This window comes from Ceratotherium simum, chromosome 11, assembly GCF_057802395.1.
Source record: "Ceratotherium simum simum isolate JZ-2026a chromosome 11, ASM5780239v1, whole genome shotgun sequence".
Classification (NCBI taxonomy): domain Eukaryota; kingdom Metazoa; phylum Chordata; class Mammalia; order Perissodactyla; family Rhinocerotidae; genus Ceratotherium; species Ceratotherium simum.
Genome location: NC_141910.1, coordinates 39,002,009 through 39,026,273, shown reverse-complemented (window position 1 = coordinate 39,026,273; position 24,265 = coordinate 39,002,009). Strand labels below are relative to the sequence as shown.

The 24,265-nt window shown below is 44.2% G+C and overlaps 1 protein-coding gene across 2 annotated transcripts; it reads right to left on the bottom strand.

Moving 5' to 3' along the window:
• Positions 1–1,599: 1,599 nt before the first annotated feature.
• ABCG5 (ATP binding cassette subfamily G member 5) lies at positions 1,600–24,073 on the bottom strand. Of its 2 annotated transcripts, none has more exons than XM_004436707.3 (13): positions 23,928–24,073; positions 23,114–23,235; positions 17,440–17,576; positions 17,268–17,366; positions 14,959–15,091; positions 13,418–13,557; positions 12,514–12,643; positions 11,781–11,994; positions 11,493–11,698; positions 10,562–10,700; positions 6,326–6,511; positions 2,631–2,743; positions 1,600–1,793 (listed from the first exon to the last, which is right to left on the bottom strand). In XM_004436707.3, exons 1-13 carry the CDS (start codon positions 24,071–24,073, stop codon positions 1,600–1,602), a joined length of 1,959 nt encoding a protein of 652 aa, XP_004436764.2. The 2 variants fall into 2 exon arrangements, with proteins under 2 accessions (XP_004436764.2, XP_087292547.1); XM_087436421.1 differs by having other exon boundaries at positions 2,634–2,743.
• Positions 24,074–24,265: the final 192 nt, after the last annotated feature.

The window sequence follows — 24,265 nt, the reverse complement described above, 5'->3', positions numbered from 1 at the left end:
ACAAGCTGTCACATGTCGGAAGTCATTGTGTTTTTTTAAGATGGTATCACTAACATTTAATAGCTTGAAGTCACGTGCTATGTCAATTTTCCAAATGTTTCTGAGCTAGAATGAAATTCATCTGCATATGAATAGTAGAAAATGTTTCCACTTACATTGTACACCCATTTCTTTAGTGAGTTGAAATCAGTGATTTCAAAAGAGGTTCCTGTGGGACTCTCTTTGAACTACTTTAATAGATTATCATCTCTAGAGTTGTCTATAACTGATGTGACATATATAATCTGTAAGGCATTATGTAACTATTATACCATAATCATCAGTGTCAAAGACCTTTTATAAAAATTGACAATACTATTCTGGTAATTTACCAATGTCTCCAGATTCTTAAATACTGTTCTAAGGAATAGAATTTTACTATGGTTTCCTTAATGAAATGATCTTTCCTACCATAATGGAGACATTTCAAATGCTATAATTTATCATTCTTTACAAGTTAGGTCACAGTAACTGAACAAGTTCATGTACTCTGTAAGATATTCTCACTCAAAGTTACCATGGTAACAATGAGACAGTTACATTTCAGACTTGTACATGAGTTACCTGAAGATCAATCAGAAAGATAATCAGTCATTTAGTACAGAACCCATTTTTAATAATCTATATACATCATTTCATTCCTAAGAATACATAATATAGGTGTCTGTATTTGTATTGATCAGCATTCTTTCTCTTTAACAATTCAAGAACGTGAATTCCTAGTGTGTAACCCTGTTCTTCTTAGTGTAAATGTTGTGTCAGTTGAGCATCTTTTCTATATGGACTTTAAATAACATCTGCTCTCCAACCTTAAAGATGTCATTTCTCAGTGCATAAACTTTATCTAGTAACATTTACTTTTAATATTATCAGTGAACTAAGCGGGAAGTTAAAAATAGCAAATTAATCTTTAAAAACATTACCAGACGTTTGTCTGGTGTGCTGTGTTGAGTTGAGCCCATTCCTGCAGTTCTTCATTTTAACCCTCAGTAAAGTCATTCAGTGCTCTGTACCAGTGGTCTTCATCATCCAACATCTGTCCAATGTCCTCCCGATGTGCTCAGGTAACTCAGACCCCTCATGTGGACATGTGCGCATAAATATGGGTTTTTAAATGATAACAAAAGCATTCTTACCCAGTTCTTCATGATGCTTTGCTTCAATCAAACCCACAACTCTCTTGTCTGTTACTTACAGTCAGTAATCATTCAGATGTTTTCTTTTTACCAAATTCTTTATCAAATGTAAGCATATTTTAACTGACCTATTTTTCTGTGTCTAGAATAAAGCAAACAAATAGCCATACTAGTATCCCATAACTTTATGAATTATTATTTACATTTTTGTACCAGCTCAGTCACAATTTCCAAATACCCCATGTCCCTGCAAAGTGGACTACATTCAAGGCCTGCATGGATCCAAGGGGCACAAATGGAGTCTTAATGGTTAAAAAACTTAAGATAAACTATCAGGAAACACGTGGCATTCTTATTTCACACAATGAAAGCAGTCATGCACATCTAGGAGCTTTAAGTTCCATTTTTGTAGCAATGTTCTCTACTATCTGCTAAAGAGAAGATCCCTTATTTTGAAAACAGCTATTCCTAGGATGACAAGAACTGGGATAAATGCATACAAAACCAGAAAGTTTGTTGTGAATCTGGATGTTGCACCTGGGCAGGTTCTCTCAATGAATTGAATTCCTTGACTGAGGGCACACATTGGATTAATATTCACAGAACCATTTGAGCTGCCTGCCAGGGAAAAGATTGACAATGTCAGATATAGTACTTCCCAGGTAATTTAATCAACAGGTATTTACCAAAATCCCACTAAGTGCTTAGCACCCTGCTAAGTACCCTTCTTCATGAAAGATATGAAAGATATAGGACATTTTAGATAGCCCAGAATTCATTATTAGATGAAGCAACAGTGCGTGTTCTGGGCCTTGGCTTCATTTAAAGATGGAAATGGGTTTGTTTCCATTTTAGGTATATATTCATTATCACAGTACTGATAAAAATCATGATCACTTATGTTCATTTAGCACTGAATATCCTAGGGTTATCACCTAAAAATATTTAAAACTACTACTAAATTCTACCCTGTTCCTTAGTCATCGTCACAGAGTGGCTGGGATTTCCAGTGGCCAGGAGGACTTTCTTATGCTCCCACTGTCCTCTCATGGGATTGGGGAACAGACTTTTGCCAAAAATGCTTTAGTTGGCTATCTACTATGTACACTTGGAGGAACAAGAAGCCACTGCAACCTGCTTCAACCTGTTCTGTTCAGTAGGTATTGGAACTGATTCCATCCAGAATATACTAGAGTTTACCTTGGTGTACATTAGGTCTATCATTTTCTAAAAACATCAGAGTGGCCTTAAGCAATTGGCCTTTGACAGGTAACTAACTTGACCACTGTGTATTTTATTTTAAAAGTCAGAGAAAATGTTAGACTTTTATTTTAAAACAAGGTTTTAAATTTATTTATTATAAGATATAGCTTTTATTTTAAAAATACATTTCCCTCAGCGAATTGCTTCCTCAGAGTAATATGTAAAAATAATATTCCAAAATAGAATACTTACCACAAGTGAAATTGAGTCCATAGAACTCATTGACCACAAGAATCTCACAGCAGTATTTTTGGAATGTAAAATAATGGAGGATTTTAAAAGGAATGGGCATTTCTTCTACGTTTCTTAAGAAAAAGAAAAAAGAAAGAAAGAGATGAAATTCAATAGGCTCTAGTAATAGTTCTATCAAGTAAAAATAAAGGCAATGTTTATTTTATGTTTCCCAACATGAATATAGTTTTTCATTTCTCACTATAAAAATTGTGCTCACTATAAAAAGCTTCAAACAATACTGAGAAGTATAAAGAAATGCTACTGCCCAGAAATCACTGTGGTTAACATTTTGGTGATATATGTAATGTGTGTGTATGTATGTGTTTATAAAATTTTACATAAATGGGAAGGATAGGTAGGAATCTGGGGAAGAAGAAGGACAAAGGAAAGCAAAATGGTCTGAGCACAGGTATGTCAAGGTCTGCGTCGACTGAATCGACCAGAGAGGCTGGAGCAGAGGATCGGAAGTAGGAGCAGTGGGAGGTGAGTTTGGAATGATAGCCAAGAACCAGCTGTCTCAGGGCCTTGCAGTGGGTTGACAGTGAAGGACCATGAGAAAGGTCATGTTGTTTTAAGAAAATTAATGTGGCACCAGCAAGAAGGATGGACCAGAATAAGAGCAGATTAGGAAAAGCAAAAAAGGGAGCAGGCTACAGCAGTAGTTCATGTGTGAGATGACAAAGGCCTGGAATAGGACAATGGCCACGAGAGGATGGCTGCCCAGCCGGCTAGTGTGTTACCTCCCTGAGGCAGGAACCATGTGCTTTCACCCTGCAGAGCAAAACACAAAGTGAAAGCTCCACATGCGTTTGTGGTTTGACATCAGAGAAGAAAACCAACATGATTTGGTGACTGATCCAGTGTGTAGGCAGTCCAGGGAAAGAGAGTAGTCATTCATTTATTCACTCAATTCAGCAAGTATTTTTTGCAAACATAATAGGTTCAAGGCCTGGGCTGGCCACTGAGAAGAACCATAATGATGAATAAGACACAACTGCTGCCCTCAAGAGGTTGACAGTCTATTAAAGGAAGCCTGCAGCACCAGCGGCACATGATGGGCTGTGAGAGAAAACAAAGGGGCTTTCAGAGAGCTCATGTAGCCAGGGCACGACGGGCAGGCCTCGTGCAGGTGGCAGAGGGAGACAAATGATCGCAGAAAGACACAGGAGGAGAACCAGGCTACGTCACACAAATCCTTGATGTACTTCCGAGAGGGAGGAACCATAGATCTCAATTTATTGGCATGGGACTGTCCACATTATATTGTTAAATGGGAAAAAAGCGTGCATTCTTTACTCCTTTGCAACAGTATAATCTTATTTTTATTAAAGATTATATAAAAGTTGAGCAAGATACACAACAAAATTTGACTCTGGGTTGTGATACTTCAGTTAACTTTCACTTCCTTCCTTATACATTTCTGTATTGTGTGCAGTTTTTCCCCAAGAACGTGCATTATTTTGTAAGCAGAAAGAACAACAAAGCTGTTTCCAATTGTGTTTAAAGGAGGAGGCAGCTAAAAGCGCAAATGTTGCAGACAGTGAGGAAAAGTGGTGACTTGAGGGAAAAATACAAACTTAATGACTAGGAGGTGGATGTAGCCTTCAAGAGCAGTTTCAATTCGGTGCTGGGAGTGGAACCCAGGAGAAGTGTTGAGATTTTGCAAAGAACCCAAGAGCATTTGGTAATGTTGCCACTGCCTCTTTTTTCAGAAAAATGAATGCATCCCCTTTTCCTACAAACCAAATACATGAAATAGTGCCAGACTGATTGGAACACCTAATGATTCAAATATGACAGAAGAGATGCTGCCCAAGATTGGGTCTGTACCTTGCTGGCTTGATTCCGTACCCTTGGAGTGACTTGATTTGTGCATTTTTCATAGATGCTAATAATCCACTTAAGCAACATAGACAAATACAACGTAATGGTGTCATTGTAAAAAAAATCTGCCTTGACTGATCAAAACCTAGCTGATTTTGCTTTATACTGTCTCACCTTTATATAACTCACTACAGTTTGTAAAGTGTTTTCACATTGATTATCTCATTTGCTCCTTGTGATTTCTTGAGACAGGTGGGGCCAAGATCAGTATGTCCATTTTCTAAATGAGGAAACTAATTTAGATAGAAAAATGACTTTCTCACGGTCACATGGCAGCTAAGTGGTAGAGGAAGTCTCTGACTCCAGTGTCAGTCCTCTCTTCAGGGAGCCACCTGCATCCTGGGAGAGTCTTCACAGTAGTGTGATTGGAGCAAAGTCAAGTCTGAGCTTAGTTTTCTTACCTGAAGATGGATTGCTCTTGAGAGTTAAATAATTAAACATATAAATATAATTACATGTAGCTTTTTGTTTATTTGATTTATTTATTTATTTGTTTTTTGCAGGGGAAGATTCTCCTTAAGCTAACATCTGTTGCCAATCTTCCTCCTTTTTCTTCCTTTTTCCCCCACAAAGCTCCAGTACATAGTTGTGCATAGTTGTAAGTTCTTCTGGTTCTTCTGTGTGAGCCACCGCTAAAGCATGGCTATTGACAGACAAGTGGTGTAGTTCTGCGCCCGGGAACCGAACCTGGACTGCCAAAGCGGAGCATGCGGAACTTGAGCCACTAGACTCAAGCGGGTTGAGTTGGGGTTGGCTCGTTTATCTGATTTTTAAGTCAATGAAACAGAGCCTTCTTCACATTTCCTCAGAGACCAATAGTTTACTTACTAGATCCCACTCACATCACCTGCCTGAGACCACTTGCATTCTTCTAAAATTTTCCATGCTTCCTGCTACTACTTTTTTAAAATGTATGTATGTATATTTTTTCTTAGTTATAAAATAGTGCTTATCTAACACAGAATAGTCACAAAATATAGGAAAATATGAAGAAAAAATTAAAATAAATATCACCCAAAGATAATTACTGTTAACAGTTGATGCATGTCCTTCTAGTACTGATATTTTCTTGAGCAGTCTTTTATCCTGTAGGCTCTTTTCTTATCTGACTATTCTTACTTCCTAAAAGAACTGGGAATTGAAAACTGGAATAGAGACTCAACAGTGCCAGGACAGAAATGAACTAAATGCATGCTATTTAGCCTATAATATAGGCTGTGAGTTTTTCTGGAGGATGGATTGATTTTCCTCTTTTTGTTATAATGGTTTATTACATGTGAATCAAATTGATAACATGCCTAAATAGTCATTTCCTGAATCGCAATGTGGAGATTTTTATTGAACAAATGGTGAACAGTTCAAAGTCTGAGCAATAATGATTAGAAAGCACTATGAATATTCCAGACTATAAGGTGATACCTTTTTTTGTGTGTGAGGAAGATTGGCCCTGAGCTAACATCTGCCAATCCTCCTCTTTTTGCTGAGGAAGACTGGCCCTGGGCTAACATCCATGCCCATCTTCCTCCACTTTATATGGGACGCCGCCACAGCATGGCTTGACAAGCGGTGCGTCGGTGCGCGCCCGGGATCCAAACTGGCGAACCCCGGGCCGCCGCAGCGGAGCACGTGCACTTAACCGCCTGCGCCATGGTGATACCTTTAATCAGTATCACATAGCTCTCCTCTGGAATTCCTTATAACAATCATTATTAGGTGACCATTAACAACAAATCATACCAATCTAAATCCTTGGAATCATCATATCTTACCTTAGGAATCCAGATCCCACAAGCACTCCAGCAATGCTGAGCAGAGCCACTATACTGTTGACCACATTTGGGTTTTGGACCATACCAAGTAGCACAAGGGTTAGAAATTCACCAATTAAGTGGGAGGCCAAGAGAGCAGCAGAGAAATATCCAAATCTGGCAGCCTCAGGGTATAAGCCCAGAGTCCTAGAAAAACATAAGGTCTTTAGTTTCCTCTCCAAGGGTTATCATTTAAGAAAAATACCACACTTGCCTTCTGTGAATAAGTCCCTGCTGGTTAGTAGGTGGGAAGGGTTTGCAGGGCAAGCCAAATTCCCCTTTGAAAGGCCTATTCGGAATAGAGCCAAAATTTGAGACCATTTATTGCCGCAGTTGTTTCTGTTGGCCGCAGCTCAACGTGAGCTACCTTTTCCCTTTTACAGCTCCTTCAGCTGTCACAGGAAAATATTAACACAGACAATGGTCACAACTAACTGAAATAAGCAGGGTGGTTGAACTCTCCAGGCTTCTCCATAAATATCCATGTTCTGCCTAGCTCATGCTGCTCCTCCCCTAGCTAGCCTACTACCCTAAAGCTAAGGGCTCACCCAATCTGCTTCTCAGCCACTCCCTCCCTGAACCTCATCCCCGTTATGTGGGGTTATTGCCAGCGTGAGAACCATTGCTTTCATCCTCCATCAGATTAGCCCTCCCCAGGCCTAATCCATTCCATTCTTATCTTTTATTCTACCAACCCCTTCCATTGATTTGATCTTCATTGTCTTGTAAATAAACTACTCCATATCCATCCCCCTTTCCTCTTATATTCCTTTCATCAAATAACATTTCCCTGGTGATAGCATGTCCTCAACAACCATTAGACATGGCTGCTCTTTCTTCCATTTGTAGAGTGATGAAAAGGAGTTGGCATATCTTAAATCCGCTCCTCCCTATCACTCTTCAAGGCCATCTGCCTTTCCTCTTATACAAATCATGAAGTTTGTTTATACTATGAATTCCCTTCCCCCGTGCAATCTTCTGTGACTTTTAAGACATTCTTTCACCTTTGGTGATTTTATAGCCTCTGGACCAGGGTCATTCTTTGCATTCCTGTCCACTGTCATTATCCTCATGTCTTTAACCTTCTTGATGAACCATCAGTCTCATTGCCTGACCAATTCCAGTGGCTCCATCCATCTAATCTTGATCACTCACCATGTCTTGGTCTTAAATATTATTCAAAACTGTTCCAATTCCAAGTTTTCAGATTCTGAAAATGCCCTCTCTGATCATGGCCTCCCTCCTGTCTCCCATTTCCCCAGTGCCCTCACTGCCTCAGATCCTTGTCCCCTTCTGATATTCTCTGCCTTACCAAACCCCATACCTGGGGACCCCTGCTTTCTCACGTAAGCAACTGAAGGTGTGTTGAACAAAGCATATTGCTGTACTATTTGGATCTGCTCTGCCACTTTACCTCAGCTGGCCCTGGACCTCTGATTTTTCCTCATTGCTTACTGAGTTCCAATGACGTGTCCTATCATGGCTGATATAAACTGCTACTTTAAATCACCCCCTCTCCCCAATTTCCAATTCTCTCCCCAGTGCTCAGCAGATGGATTCACCAGTCTGCTGCCAAAATGATGCCAGCCTCCCCCTCCAGAGTCCAACACAGATGGGTCACTCCCTGGTTCAAAATCTGATCCTATGTCCTATTATCAAATCCACTTCGGCCCCTTAGCTTGGCATTCAGCACCTCCCCTACCGGACTCCAAGGCTGTCCATCTTATTTTCCATCACTCCTGCCAATCCTTCATTCCCCACAGCATAACTGAACCTTTTCTCTGGAAAGGCCTTACATGTGTTTTGCTTCTGAACCTCTGCTCTTGCTCTTTCGTCCCTGGAATGCCCTTGCTCCCTTTTCTATCCATTGAAATGGTGCTGTCTCTCACATTCTCCTCCAGAGAGCCTCCAAGAGCCCCTCTCCCCGCCCAACCAAATGGACTCTTGGTCTCCTTTGTAATTAACTGGGATAATGGATGTGAGATGGGGAAGATATTACCCCATCTGTACCTCAGTTTCCTCATCTACAAACAAGGATAATTATAGTACCACCTTTATAGAATGGTTGCAAGGATTACATGAATTGATATATGTATAGCTCTTAGTGCCTGACATAAAGCAAGTGCTCAATATGTGTTAGCTATTATTATTATTCCTATATCCCTCAAGCTAGTGTTTGTGCTTCTTTATAATACTAATCTTACACTTTCTTGAATTAAGGTCAGCTGGAGATTTATGTCCACAGTCCGTTATCTGAAACGCTTTAGGGCCAGATATGTTTTGGAATGTGGCAATTGACAGATTTTGGAAAGGATTTACACCGCATAGACCATACTTGCCGCAGTGGGATCCATGACTCCACCCGTAATCAAGCACATCAATATTTTTGCTAAATGGGAGTGTTCATGCGGAAAAAGTACAAAGAACTTCATGTCGGTTCAGATCAGATTTTGCCGCTGAGCAGCTCAGATGGTGCTGCTAAAAGGGTTACAAAAACGCTTTTGGCTTTCAGGGATATTTAGATTTCACAGTTGCAAGCTGGAGGGCAGTGCCTTCAGTTTATTCCTCTTTGATCCCCTGCTGCACCCAGCACTGTGCCTGGCACTTAGTAGGCATTAAACAAATATTTCTGTAATTAAAGTATTTGTTACATGGCTAACAGCTGTACTGCCACTGGAAATGTTTCTGCATTTTTGTGTCTGACTTTTTATCAAAAATAGTCATGAACCTAGTTTAAAACTGCCCTGTTTTCTCAAATCCTACAGAACTCTCTTTGTCATGGGAAGTTTTTCCAATACTATATGGCCTTCAAACTCAGTGCTTTGCAAAGTTTGAAGGGCATATTGAATCACCTGGGAGATCTTGTTAAACGTCGAGCCCATTTCAGTGGGGCTGGGCCGGAGACTCCGCACATTCAACAAGCTCCAAAGTAATGCTGACGCTGTGGTCCGTGGGCCACACTGAGTAGCAAGATTCTAAGTTAGCAAGGTCTCCAATTTTCAGCCAACCTTGTTTTACTCACAAATGGTCAGATTTTAACAATTTGTTCCTGGATCATTTAACCTGAACTAGACACACCATGGTTTACATCACAGATTGGAGATTCAGCGTGTTCCCGAGTGTCAGACAATAAGGAGGCTTCTTCAGGGTCAGCAAGGAGGGCCACATGGTCGCTGCCATTGCCCTCGATTGAGAGTCCGCCCTCCTGCCAGCTCGGAGGCTTTACCTCTGTCCCTCTCCAGAGTAATACCTACTTCCAACAGCCTGCAGCAAGACATTCCAACTCTTCGTCTTGGAGCTCAAACTAACCAGGCCCTTATCTTTTACTTATGTATCACTTAATTCATGATAATTATTCATGTCACATATCACGGGTCTTTATACTGGCTATGGTTAGAAGCACCTGCACATGAAACCAGTGGCCTGAAGAAAGACAGCATCTCAAGAACTGCCTGAAGTTCTCGGGACAACAAGCTGGGCACCTTTACGCTACTAGAGTCAGAGAATGCTGGGTAATTCCCCCCATCTTTTCTTAAGGGAAAGCCACAGGGACTGGGGAAGATACATCTCCCTATGACAACAAATCATGCAAATAACTTAAAACTCTACATATTTTCAGATTTATATCTTTTAAAAGTTCCAAGAAATAAAAAGAAGCCTTGTCTATAAGCCATCAATCAAACCCCAACAGCATTAGGGATGCTTCATGGTTCCCCAGTGCCCTCTTCCCATAGTCACTCTTTGATTCCTCAAGCCCCCCTCACCCCAGCCCAACTGCAATGTCCCAGGTCAGTCAATGAAACCTCAGGCAGAATAGCTGCTCCAACTCACAGCAGCGTGGGAGCCACGCTTAGCTGCTGATGAACAATTACTTGCTGCCTCTGCACCCGGGTCTCAGTTACTTCAGAGGCCTCTTCTCTGGCCAGGCCTGCAGCGAATGTGGGACATGCTATTCTTTAGCACATGTAGTCCCGCTGGTCTGCTCTCAGGCCCCGTGTGGCCCACAATTGGGTTCTTTTATTCATCCTGAAGGACAGGACATTATACTGGACATTGATGGGCAAAGACAGACCCTCCAGAGCAGAGAGCAGGGAGCTGTTCACCCTGGAGCGCTCCCTCCACAGGTCCCACTGGCCATCTGGGACTCCATAGGAGGCCTTGTCTGGGAGGACTGAACACCTCTGAACATGCCCTTACCAGTAGCTCACACTGCTGAACATCACAGTGGCAATGACACTGAAGGGGAGGACGTGCAGCACATAGGCCAGCAGCATCTGCCACTTCTGGTACAGGCCATCCTGGCTCTCCTGGTCGCTGACAGCTTGCAGTACAGGAACTGGGCACAGAAGGCAGGTTTCAGGACAGTCGGTCACCACACAGCTAAGGGAGGGAGGGGCTAGTGCAAGCTGAACTTGAGGTCAGGGCTGGATGATGAGGACCAGCTGGGTCTCCCTAGTCAGGGAAAGAAGGGACCTGCCATCCATAGAGCTATAAATACCCCCATCTCAGAAATCTACACTCTATGTGAATTACAATATGGTTGAAAAAGTTGTCATAATTTGTTTCCTTTTCTCTAAAGTGTAGGGGAGGGGTATTGCCATTTCAAGAACACACATGCCAAAGGGGCACAAATGAAGGATGTGAGGCCCTTTGTCCTCTTTCTGTGCAGAGTCTTGGCACAGAACATCAGGCAACCAGGTATTGCTTCTGGATTCCCACTGAGTTTGAAAATCAGGTGCTGGCTGTCCTAAAGTAGGCTCCAAAAAGAACGTTAACAGTGCAAAGTTGGCCAGGTATCAGACCCCCAATAAAGGATACCAAGGATGATCTTTTGAAAAACTCTTCCCAAACTCTGTCCCATCAGCACCTCATAACTTCATGTTTCCCTGGATCCTTAGAGAGACCCTCAGAGAGATCCACCTGGTGAGCTAATCCACACTCAGGTGTTAGTAACTCAGCAGTTACCTTTCCCCCGAGAGAGAATCTGGAGAGGGCCCGGCTGAGCTCAGAGACATAGCATTATAATGGTGAAGTCTTGCAAGGGGCCAGCTGGATAAGGGAGGTATTCAGGGAGAGAGGAGGCCCCAGCCCCGCCGTCTGAGGTACACCTCCTGGGCATGGCACTTACACAGATTCACAGCATTGAGCATGCCTGTGTATGGGGTGGCACCCACAAACTGGTAAAGGAGACCCACGTGGTCCTGGACAGCACCCTTTAGCACATCGTTCTGGACCCGTAGAAGGAAGAAAATGACGGACAAACCCACGATCAGGTTCTGAACGAGACGCATGATCACTGCCAGCTTATTTCGCATCAGGTTTCTCGTCACTCTCCTGAAAGCCAAACAACCTCGTTTTAATTCCTTTTCTTTCATTAGTGGATGTCTAACCACCCAAAATGGGATGAGGCTCTTACCTCAAGAGAACACACAGTTTAAAGAGAGCTCCAGGAGAATCTTTGGTTTTGAAAGGAACCATTGGTAATATTTTCAGATGTTTTGTCCTTTTAATATTCTCCAAGGTTTTGTGATAAATTGCTGATTTTTTGTAGGCAGATTCAATCATCTGCACTCGCTTGTAGGTTTCTATTTCCCGTTCTTTGCTTTGGGTATCCACTGATGTCAGGTCCACTAAATTTTTTTCCCAAAAAAAAAGAACCGTGTGTTTTTAAATGTGTGTGTGTGTGTGTGTGTATATATACACATATATATGCTAATAATATATATATTAGCATACATATATATGCTAATAATACACGTTTCATCATTGATTTAGGAGTGCTAGCCATAAAACCTCATCCTATCAGAATAAAACCTGTTGTTAATGCCCACTTACAAAATCAGAATATTTTAAAGCTACCAGCAAGGCCGTGAGGATCCCACTGGGGCAGTCTGGAAGAATGCAGAAGCTCAGCTAATTTTTCTCTGACAAAGTAGGAGTGTACCAATTTAAGAGAGGTCCCCCACCTCATTCTGATGGGTCCATCTATGGCAAGTTAATTGACCTGGCCAAATTAATTCCTTGAAGAGTAAAAACACCAAAACAAAAGCAAAAATAAAACCCACTGGTGCTGGTGTCATCTAGGCAGAAATCTGAGACGAAAAAGCTTAAAAAACATTCATGATGAGGAATGTGAAAGAAAAACTTACTGTAAAAATCAAAAGGGTTTGAATGTTCGGGACAAGGATAGCCACAGTCATTGAAGAAATCAAGCATTTCCACTGGTGTCCCACAGAAAACCAGCTCTCCGTAGCTCAGAATGGCGATTTTGTCAAAGAGCTGATTGGACAACAGATGGTGTTAGTGTGTAATCAGGTCACCATATCCTTAAGGAAAATAAGTTTCTCAGCAGTCAGTCCTTTGACTAGCTCAGCCATACATCAGCATTGTTACTGCGTCCACTGGAGACACTGAAAATGCATCCCTACTCTTTTCAGCCTGGGTTGCCACAGTGAATCCTGCTTCATCCCAGCCTGTGCCCAGCATCACATCTGGGGTAGAGAGAGCCACTGTGCCTGGTTAGCGGACTTGGGTTTGAGTCCTAGCCATGCCACTGAGTCAGTGACTTCGGACAAAACTTTTTTTTTTTAATCTCAGATCCTCATCTATAAAAGGTAAATAATAGCTCCCTAAAAGGATCCTGGGGGGATAAAGTGAGATTTTTGGAAGGTTATCTATATGATTTGGTGGAAAAACACAGCCTTTGAAGCCAGCTGGGCTATGAATGCCAAACCCAGCATCTTATTAACTGTGATACTGGCTCAATTTTGTATCATTTCCAAGTCTCACTCTCTTCCTCTGTAAAGTGAAAATACCGATACCCACCTCATAGAATTGTTGTGCTGATTAAATGAGCTAGTGCATAGAAGGGATCTGGTACATGGGAGGTGCTGAAAGAAGTGCTTCCATCCTTTGTCCTTCCTGTATGAGGAGCTATGAGCTCCCGTGGCTCTGGTTTGACGAGTACTAATCTCTACCCCATGACCCTCAGCTCAACACACACATATACTCACCCTTGACGAGATGAGCAGGAACAAGGGATGCCCCCCTCACCTGGAAGAGCTCGGAGCGGGGCTGGTGGGTGGTGACGATCACGATGCGGTCCCTTCGAGCCAGCTCTGCTAGGAGGATGACGATCTGATTTGCAGTCATGCAGTCCAGGCCTGTGGTTGGCTCATCAAACAGCATGATTGCTGCAGGCAAAGAAGGGTCAGACTTCTGAGTCTCTGCCGAGCCCGGGCTCTGTGCTCTAAACTCAGAATTTTGGGCAGTTGCTTATGAAGCTGTCTTACCCCATCCAAACAGTGCTCGGTGACAAGGACCTCCATGTAAACTGGCTTTCAGCCCGAGCCCAGAAAAAAGAACTTGACCTGGAAGGACTCTACTCCTAGCTCTGGAGCACTTTTCAGCCTTAATCCTTGAGGGGACAGGGCAGCAACCGGATCAGGCCTCTCACATGGTACTATGGACTGTTTGGACTCCATCCGTGGACTTTAACAGGGAACAAGAGCTGGCAGGCTGGCTCCAAGTTGTTTTTTTTTTTTTTTTTTTTTTAAAGATTTTATTTATTTTATTTTTCCCCCCAAAGCCCCAGTGGATAGTTGTATGTCGTAGCTGCACATCCTTCTAGTTGCTGTACGTGGGACTCGGCCTCAGGATGAACGGAGAAGTGGTGCCTCGATGCACACCCGGGATCCGAACCCGGGCCACCAGCATCGCAGCGCGCGCACTTAACCACCAAGCCACAGGGCCGGCTCTCCAAGTTGTTTTTAAAAGGCTTGCAGGAGGCTGGTTAAAAAAGACGTAACCCATTTCATATCTAGCACTTTCCAACACTAACAGAGTCTTTGCACTGGAAAAAATTCTGAGCCATGAAACAAGGTCCGAGGTGGGCAGGTATTTGGGTTCTTTAGAGGATTTAACTGTAGCCTATTTCTACCCCAGAATTGGCTCTTAAGGCTCTTAAGAGCATCTCTCTTATTTGCCTTCTAGTGACCAAGCACCATCCAAAAAGCAGGCAGCCTTGGTCTCCTGCAGTGTGAAGACAGTATCCAGATGCAGTAGGTCCTCTTCCAGGTACATATAAATGATGAAGTTTCCCCAGGTGGTGGGGAGAATGACCAGACCAGGCAGGGGAGGCAGGTGACAGGCTACCCATCTTGATAGCCCTTCCCTCTAAAATATACAGTCTTGCATGTATCACTCAAAGTCCTACTTTAATTCCTGCCATTTCATAAATACTTCTGGTCATACAAAACTCATTGGCTTTCCATAGCAGACACAGTGGTACTGCTCTAGTAAGAAGTGAGGATGGACAGGTCAGGCCCCATATTCATGGAAGACCCTAACTGAATGTTAAAACAAAAAGGCAGTGTTTCCAAATCCAAGAGCTGTTTTGTACTTGGATGATGGAATAGTATCAGGAACTACATGGTATTTCCAAGGAAACTGGTCCCCAGTTTGAAAAACCTCAGTGACTTTGTTCCCCACAAACCACTTTCCAAATGGAGACTGTGAAGAAAGGGCCCAAAATGTCTGCAGACACATGGAAGACGCCCAGGCAGCAGCTAGTAGCAGCTCTAGGTCCTACTTACTGGGATCCTGGAGGAGCTGGGCTGCGATGGACACCCGGCGCCGCTCACCATTGGAAATTCCCCCAAAGTTGTAGTTGCCAATCAGTCGGTCCGCTACGTGGCTCAGACTCAGCTCTGCCATGACTGCCTCCACCTGTAGGAAACACAAAGTCCAAGAAGGCTGGTCACGGCTGTTCCAGTTCATGGGCTGAGGATGGCATAGGAGAGGCAACACACTTCCCTGGAGTGCTCGGGCCACTTTCAGACTCACCACATCCTGAAGAAAGCAAGCCTTTTACAATAAAATCCAACTTGGTTTAAATCACAATATAATACATGTGTCCAATTAAAATTAAATAATGTGAATTGTTTTAAAAAGTCCTTAGAGCAACAAAAAAGGCTTACATTTGCTTCAGGGAAATTGACCAGGAAACAATGGGGACTTCATTGGACTCCTATTTTCAGATGCTGCACTCAGTCCAGCCCATACAGAGAAATCCCCCAAAGGCATAGTTATGATACAGATTTTTTTTTAATGTTTGGTTTTTGAAACTTTATTATAATAAATGTTTTATATGTAAAAAAAAAATCCAATTTGGTTTTAAATAAGCCTGGTTTAAGTAACCCAAATAAGTGTTGGAGTCCCATGTGGTCCAGTGTCAGCGTGGTTTTGCATTAAAGAAATATAATCCAGCTATCAAAAGTAATTAAAAATACTGCCCTCTGCCGCGCCTTCACTCACTATGAGGGCCACTAAGTCATATGAACATGGCTATGCCTCACCTCCGTGGTGGGCTGAATTCTGACTCCCATCTTCTCAGACCACAATGAGGCTCAGGGGGACATGATGGAGCTAGAGGGCCTGGGTTCACATCCCAGCTCTGCCATTCCCAGTTGTCTGATCTTAATCTCCTTGGGTGTCAGGAGATAATGCCTCACAAGGTTGATGCCAGAATGAAATGAGATATTGTGTGTGAACAAGGTCTGACTGATGCCAGCCAGATACAAGAGCCCAGAGTATAATCTGCTAGAAGAGCAAGAAACGTGCAGTGCCTTCTGAGCACTATAAGGTAACCTCCAGCGAGGAAGCAGAGCTGGGCATCACTCTCTGAGGCTGATGGTCCTTCTTGAGGGCTGGGCCCCTTGCTAAGGCTCCTCTGGAGTGAAACCTATACTGCAGCGTTATCTAGGACTCTCAGACAGAAGAATGCCCCTTACTCACCCGGGCATTACAACAAACTAGCCTGCTGTACTCAGGACACAGCTCAGACCTGGCTCCACTCTCTAAGTCCTCTCTGAAAGTCCAGTGCAAGGAACAAGATGAGCACATCCGTGGTGACAGGCTCAGCAGTGCCTGATAAGAATGGGGCAACTTGCTGCATCCTCAGCTGAGATGGAGGATTCCTCCGGAGCCTCAGTGGCATTAAAGAAAGGCCAGCCTAGGAGCGTGAACTGAAGATATAATTTGTGTGCCCAGCAGGCACCTTGCTGAGGCCTCAGGGTGGTAAAGCCTCTGAGGCAGAGAGATGTTGCTGGTCTCCTCTGGCAGCTCTGAGAGCCCATTTCCCAGGGAACTGTGTGCGCGTTCCCAGGGGCACACGTACCTGTCCTTGGTTCCCCGTGCATTCCCAGGCCAGGCAGAGATGAGGCAATGTTTCCAGGTAAAAAGAGTTTACTTGCAGCTACTTCCAAATTGGGTACATTTAAAGAAACAGATTGGAACCTAGAAAAAGTTGACAGTTCAAGAGTTCCTTCCTTCATTAACTTAATCCAGTTTGGATGAGGCACATTCAAGACGCCTCAAAGAAAGTTGAGAAAAAGCTCAACAGGCCTGCAGGTTGGAGCACAGTGGGAAAATAACCCTATCTATTCAAACACGGAACTCCTAGAACAGTGCCTTCCAAGAGAAATATAATGCAAGCCACCTACAGAATTTTAATATTTTAGTAGCCACATTTTAGAAAGTCAAAAGAAACAAGTGAAATTGATTTTAATAATATAATTTTTAAACCCAATGCAGCCAAAATATTATTTCAACCTATAACCAATATTTTAAAAATTATTAATGAGATATTTCACCTTCTGTTTTTTCAGACTAAGTTTCTAAAATCCCGTGTGTGTTTTACACTCTTAGCGCATCTCAGTTGGACTAGTCGCATTTCAAGTGCTCAAAGCCATATGTGGCTAGTGGCTGCTGTAAGACAGGGCAGGTCTGGACTCTCAAGGGGTGAGGAGTGAAGCGGAGGCATGGGCAAGCGGAGGGAAAAGGAGGCGATCCCTGCGGCAGCCTGGCCCCGAGCGCAGGGCCGCTGCGAGGACAGGTGACCCACCTTCCTCTGGAAGCAGCCGCGGGAGCCGCCGCGGGTGGCCAGCAGCGCGGTGTAGCGCAGCGTCTCGCGCACCGTGAGGTTGCTCAGCAGAGTGTTGCTCTGCGGGAGAGGCAGGTGTCAGCGTCGCCCGAGACCCCGGGCCACGGCGGGCTGGGGCTGAGGACGCGCCCACCTGCAGGACGTAGGAGAAGCAGTCCTGGAACTGGTCCCTGCGCAGCGCGCGGCCGTTCACGCACACCTCCCCCAGGAAGGTCCCCTGGCGCCGCAGCCTCCCGGACATGGCGTCCAGCAGCGTGCTTTTCCCCGAGCCTGGGGGCGAGAAGAGAGGGCCGCGGAGGAGTAGCTCCATGAGGCACCGCAGGGACGTCCCGAGACCTTGGGGGGCCTCCGTCCAGCCCTGCCTTGTTCTTTCTTTAACCTCATGGGTCAAACTCTCATGGCACGAATGAGTCTTTCCGGCTTGTCCCCTGAGTGAGAGAGGGACAAGCCATTTCTCTCATCCCAGTCAGGACTGGAGGGGCTTTGTCTGCCTGCTTATGTGTTTTTAAAGCTATTTTTAAAGCAGAAAATATAGGATCAGAATAAAAGGAAAACCAGGGTTCTTAGAAACGTTTGGATCTAGGACGTCTGAATTTCTTTTTGTGTCCTTCTGGGATTGTCTGGTGGTTCCTGAAAGTAGGGGACACTGCCTAGACCCTCACTTATCAGGTGTGGTCTGAGGACCCGCCGCATCAGCATCCCCTGAGCACTCGTGAGAAATACAGAATCTCAGGCGCCGGCCCACACCTACTGAATCCGATTCTGCTTTGTAACAAGATGGGTGGGTAATTCCCATGCATATTAGAGTTTGAGAAGCGCTAGCTTAGCGGGTCCTTTGGTAAAAACCCACTTGGCCTCAGCCTGCACTGAGAGCCTTGGATGTAACCCAGCTGGTTGTCACTAAGAACTTTCCCACAGAGGCGTTGTGGTGAACTAACTGCCTGGCGCTGAGGTGAAGGGAGGCTGATGTTTCCCCTGCCTTGTTTTTTCTAGGGTTAGAGGTTAAGTGACACCTTTAGGATGAGACACCAGCTGGCCCCTCCTGCCGTACTGGACACAAGCTGACATGGGCCCAGAGGGTTAATGGAGACAGGAACAGGCGTCACCAGGCTTTTCCTATCCAGGGCTGCAAAGAAGTTAGAATTAATAAAAGAGGAAATAGGCAGGAGGTTCTGAACTGTCTGCAAAGATAGCAAGACTGAGGATGTGATAACTTGTGCAAAAGAAGATCTTTTGTTCAAATATTTTAAAGAAACTGCTCGTTGCTGTGAGAGGTACAAAGATGAATAAACCAAGCTCCACTAGCAGTTGTCTTATTATGTAATCCATGACTGACAAAGCTCAGAATTAGCCCCAACGTGTTCAGGTAGAGGTCAGCGCGGGGAAGAGAGGAGAGTGGCTGTAAAGAAACGAAATGTGACTTCACTGGGATTGTCTTTCAAAAATGTGCCCTGACATTTCCCAGTCACAATACTAAGCCTTGTGTGTGCTTCTTCTAACTAGAAGCCTCTCTGGCCTTACGTTCCTGGGATCCAGTCTCAACTCTGACAGAAACTCCAAATATCCTGTAGCCTGGATTCTAGTCCCATCACTGTGTCAAAACTGGCCTCCTTAAGGTCATCAAGACTACTTCCTTGTTGCCAAATCCTGTGGGCACCTCCCTGTTTGTTGTTTGACCTCTTGGCAGCATGGTACTGCTGCTTGCCCTTCTCTGTGAATTTCTCTCCCTTGCCTTTGATGCCACTTCATCCTCTTGGTTTAATCCTGCTGGTCTGGCTGCTCCTTTCAGCCTCCTGTGGGTGACATTCCGGGTTCTCTCCCGGGCCTTCTGCTCTTCTCATGTCACACATTCTCCCTGGGCAACAGCGAGCACCAACTTGCTAGCCAGCATGTGAGGGAGCCATCTTGGAAGTAGATTCTCCAGCCCTGCTCAAGCCTTCAGAGGACTGCAGCCCCAGTTGACTTTTGACTACAACTCCACGAGAGACCCCAGACAGAACTACCCACCAAGTGACTCCCAAACTTCTGACTCCTAGAAATTCTGAGACATAATAAATGATTTTTATTGTTTTAAGCCACTTAATTCTAGGATTTTTTTTACATAGAAATAGATAGCTAATATAGTCTTTTTTTGAACATGTGTCAAATATTTATTAATTCACTAATGAAGGAACCAGCAGGATAAGAAAACTCATTCAAAAAAGGATATAAGAAATTGAAATGTATAGTCAGTGGAGAATAGAAGGTTGGAATAAGTTGCAAAGTTAAACACAAAAATGGTTAATAGCCTAGGATATGACACCACCAGTGCAGGTAACAAAAGAAAAAATAGACAAATTGGACTTCATAAAAATTTTAAAATTTTGTGCATCAAAAGATACAGAGTAAAAAGACAACCCACAGAATGAGAGAAAATATTTGTAAATCATATATCTGATAAGGGATTAATATCCAGAATATTTAGAGAACTTCTAAGATTCAACAACAAAAAACAAACAACCTGATTCAAGATTGAGCAAAGGACTTGAATAGACATTTCTCCAAAGAAGATATATGAATGGTCAATAAGCACATGAAAAGATGCTCAACATCACTAATCATTAGGGAACTGCAAATCAAAACTGCAGTGAGATACTACCTCACACCCATTAGGATGGTACTACAAAAAAAACCCAAAAAATAACAAATGTCGGCGAGGATGTAGACAAATTGGAACCCTGTGCACTGTCAGTAGGAATATAAAATGGTACAGCCACTGTGGAAAACAGTATGGCGGTTCCTCAAAAAATTAAAAATAGAATTACCATGTGATCCAGCAATTTCACTTCTGGGTATATACCCAAAAGAACTGAAAGCAAGGTCTCAAAGAGCTATTTGTACACTCTTGTTCAAAGCAGCATTATTCACAATAACTAAAATGTGGAAGCAACCCAGGTGTTCATGAATGGATGAATGGATAAGCAAAATATGCTATATATATATATACAATGGAATATTATTCAGCTTTAAAAAAGAGGGAAATTCTAGGGCTGGCCCAGTGGCGTAGGGGTTAATTGTGTGCTCTGCTGCGGTGGCCTGGGGTTCATAGGTTTGGATCCGGGGTGCACACAGACACACCGATTGTCAAGCCATGCTGTGGCGGTGTCCCATATAAAGTAGAGGAAGATGGGCACGGATGTTAACCCAGCGCCAATCCTCCTCAGCAAAAAGAGGGCTAAGGTCTAAGGCCTATTAGCTCAGGGCTAATCTTCCTCACCAAAACAAAAAAAAAAAAAGAAAATTCTGCAGTATGCTACAATATGGATGAGCCTTGAGGACATTATGCTCAGTGAAACAAGCCAGTCACAAAAAGACAAATACTGTATGATTCCACTTGATGAGGTAGTTAGAGTTGTCAGAATCATAAAGACAGAAAGTGTAGTGGTGGTTGCCAGGGGCTGAGGGGAGGGGAGAATGAGGAGTTATTGTTTAATAGGTATGAAGTTTCAGTTTTACAAGATGAAAAGAGTTATAGAGCTGGATGGTGGTGATGGTTGCACAACAATGTGAATGTATTTAATACCACTGTACCGTACAGTTAAAAATGGTTACAGTGGTAAATTTTATGTTGTGTATATTTTACTACAGTAAAAAAAAAAAAAAGAAAGGTTAATGCCCTACAGGGCAATGAAACCACGACCTTTGGGGTTATCTTTTCTAAAAGGACAGAAATCGTTTGTAACTAAATAGTCTTCTGCTAGGGAGTGTGCAGCCCAGAGTCTGCATCCTAATTGAGAGCAAATAATGAGTCAAATAAAGTTATCTTCCCCTGGAGTGTTGGGTGACCCTAGGCAGGCTTGCATTAGACCATGCTCTAAAGAATTTTGAACACCTAAGTCATCTTTTGCCTCACTAATAAAGATTTGAGAAACAATGCTGTTTTAGATAAGACATCAGTGAAATCATGTCATTTTATGAAACACTAAGAGTAATTCATAGAATTGATTTTTTTTTACTCACTGATTCAACAAATATTTATTAAGCACTTACTACGTGGCCAGCCCTGTTCTAGTTGTTGAGGATACAGCAAGAAAACAAACAAAACAAATACAAAGTTCCTGCTCTTGTGGAACATGCAGTCTACTGTGAATTCATGTTCAGTGTCAAAGGATGGACATTGTTATAAAACTGTCATTAGGTATCATCAGAAACCAGCCCATGAGCCCCCAGATCAAGAACCCCCACTGTCCTGCTGAGAGGTGCATGCAGCATGACATTGGCCTGTGGAACACACTTCTGAGAAGGTGGGTTCAATTCCTTGTTGTGTGCTATACGCCACGTTTTTTTTTTATCCTACTCAAGGAAGGCAACAAGTGACAGATTATTACAGGAATAACTCAGCATTTTTTTTGTGTGAGGAAGAGTGGCCCTGAGCTAACATCTGTGCCCATCTCCCTCTATTTTGTACGTGGGACGCCGCCACAGCATGGCTTGATGAGCTGTACGTAGGTCAGCGCCCAGGATCCAAACCCGCGGACCCCGGGGCCACCGAAGCAGAGTGCACGAACTTAACCACTACACCACCAGGCCGGCCCCAGCTTTTCTTCTTTTTAAAGAAGTATGTTATAATTATCAAAAGGAAAATTAGAATGACCCTAAATGTTCTGATACACGCATAGAGTTAGAAATGGTTAAAAATGAGAAATGAGAACTGACAGGAAATCTCAGGAAAGTGTAACCATTTTAGTCAGTGCATTCCTTTTCATTTAATCTTAACTACACCACTATCGCCATCCAGCTGTACCACCCATTGTAGTAGAGGAATGATTTTGGATTTAACTCCCCAGGTCGAAAGAGGCTGACCATGTTTCACTTTCTTCACAGACTTACACTAACCATCTCTATTAAAGAGAGTAACGCAAGTGGAGAGTGGCAGTAAGTGTCAACAATTTGCTAGCAAGAACTCAATCGAGAGGCTCCTGTGAAGGCAGTGTGTCAGAATCTTTCAACCTGAAAATGTGCAGGATAACCTAGTGTGGTGGACACTGGTGTGCCACACAGACTGCCTCTCAGGGCCAGGCACCCATCCAGCTGCTGAGGATTCCCAGCTGTGACCCTCACAGGGCATTGCCCTCAGCCACATGGAGCTGCCTGGTCGGAAGCTACCCACCCCAGGTCAATGACTGGCTGGTGCAGGGACACAAAGACAGACACTGAATTCAGGCTCAAGTGTAGTTACCCCGGGAAAGAAGAGGAGAAGGACGAGGGGGGAATGGGCACATAGCCTCAGTGGAATCTGTAACATTTAATTCCTTAAAAAAAAAAAGGATCTGAAGCAAATATGGTATAATGTTAAGACTTGATAGAATCAGGTGCATGAACATTCTTTGTTATTCTCTATTCTTACCTGTGTGTTTGAAAAGCAGCATAGCATCATAATAAAATAGGACCAATGGATATGGGGGCTAAATGGACATCTCTGTGCTTATTTAATTCCTTTTTCTGTCTCTGGGCAGGGTCCAGATCAGGGGACTGGTGTTTGCTGAGCACCCCCATATGCCAGGCACTGTGCTGGGTGCTTTCCATACTTGGGAATACAAATTAACTTACATGTTAGACAGGACTTCATTCTTTTTCAAGGATCTTTCTAAAGGTTTCACATTAGTACCAGGGTCCATTCACAGACATGTCATTAGATGTCATTCTAATTTCCAACTTGTGGCCTTCTTGCTACGCTTAAATCCCTTTCCTCAACGTGGTCTTCAAATCAAGGCAAAGCCTTTTCTGAGTCCTCACTGAGAATTTCAAGCACTCCTTCCCCAGCTTACCTGAGCTCCCCAGGATGCACACGAGCTGCCCGCTCTCCACATACAAGGAGACTTCTTTGAGGATCTGCCTGTCCCACCGCTGCCAGGAAGATGCAGTGTCCCACCAGGGCCCGACGTGATAGCTTTAAAGGAAACCCCGTAAGGGGAAAGGCAGTGTGGGGTCTTGGAAGGGGAGACCCTTGTCCGCCAGCACTGATCCCAGCTCTGCTCCACCCCAGTTGTCTCTGGACAGGCTCCTGAGTGTGTTTTAGCCTCAGTGTCCTCCTCTGTAGACCCGGCGGGTAGTGATGGAAGAAGATCCTCTATGTGAAGCCCCTGCCCAGCAGCTGCTCTGAGTGCCAGCTCTCTTTGGCTGGCTGGGAGATGACAAAAAAGACACCGTTTATTCCTTCTGTTGACCCTGCATTCCTTCACCAGGTTTCATTACACCTCGTGTTTCAAACACCCCCGTTCCCCAAGCCCTCTCCATCCACACAGGGCAGGTTGTACACAAGGGGGACTCAACGGCAAGGAGAAAGGGGCACAAAGCAGGGGCACAAGGCAAAGCACAGCTGCCACCCTTGTCATAGCTCCGGGGTTCTGCCATGGGCAGGGGGAAGGGCCACTCACTGTTGCTCCTCATTTCCCACTGGCAGCCCTTGCCCTCTCCTCTCTCCACCTCGATCCGCTAAGGAGGGAGCCCAAAGCCTCCATGCCTGCCCCCCGTTAGTGGGGAAAGCCAGCAGAGGGGGTGAGAGGCCCACTCACCTCGGGCCATGCCCATCCCTGACCACAGCTCAGAGCTCCCCGCAGGCAGAAGAGGCGTCGGCCTTACCTGACGCTGTAGGAGGCATGGAGGATGCCCAGGCTGTGTCGAGGCTTTGAAGCAGCTGCAGGAACCTCCTCTGAGGAGCGCTGGGAGCCTCTGTTTGCTTGGCGTCCCAAGGACCCAATGGGGGTTGAAAATGAGAGTTCACTCATGGCCAACAGGCAGCAAAGACAGGCAAATTTTTTGGTGCCTGCCCTTCCCTGGAGAAGCCAGCTGAGCAACTAGCAGCAGACTGCCCCACCTGCTCCTCGCCTGGCCCCAGCGTCCTTCCTCAGGCCTTTCCAGCAGCGGGACTGGCGTTTGGCCATGGATGCCATTATCTGATGTACCTTTAGCCAGAGCGT

Excerpts from the sequence above, each read along its gene's own strand:
- ABCG5 (XM_004436707.3), bottom strand. The coding sequence starts at position 24,073 with ATGAGTGAACTCTCATTTTCAACCCCCATTGGGTCCTTGGGACGCCAA. Across the intron at positions 17,577-23,113 it reads GTGCATCCTGGGGAGCTCAG|GCTCGGGGAAAAGCACGCTG; the intron begins GTAAGCTGGGGA and ends TCTCGCCCCCAG. Across the intron at positions 12,644-13,417 it reads CCCGCTCCGAGCTCTTCCAG|CTCTTTGACAAAATCGCCAT; the intron begins GTGAGGGGGGCA and ends TTGTCCAATCAG.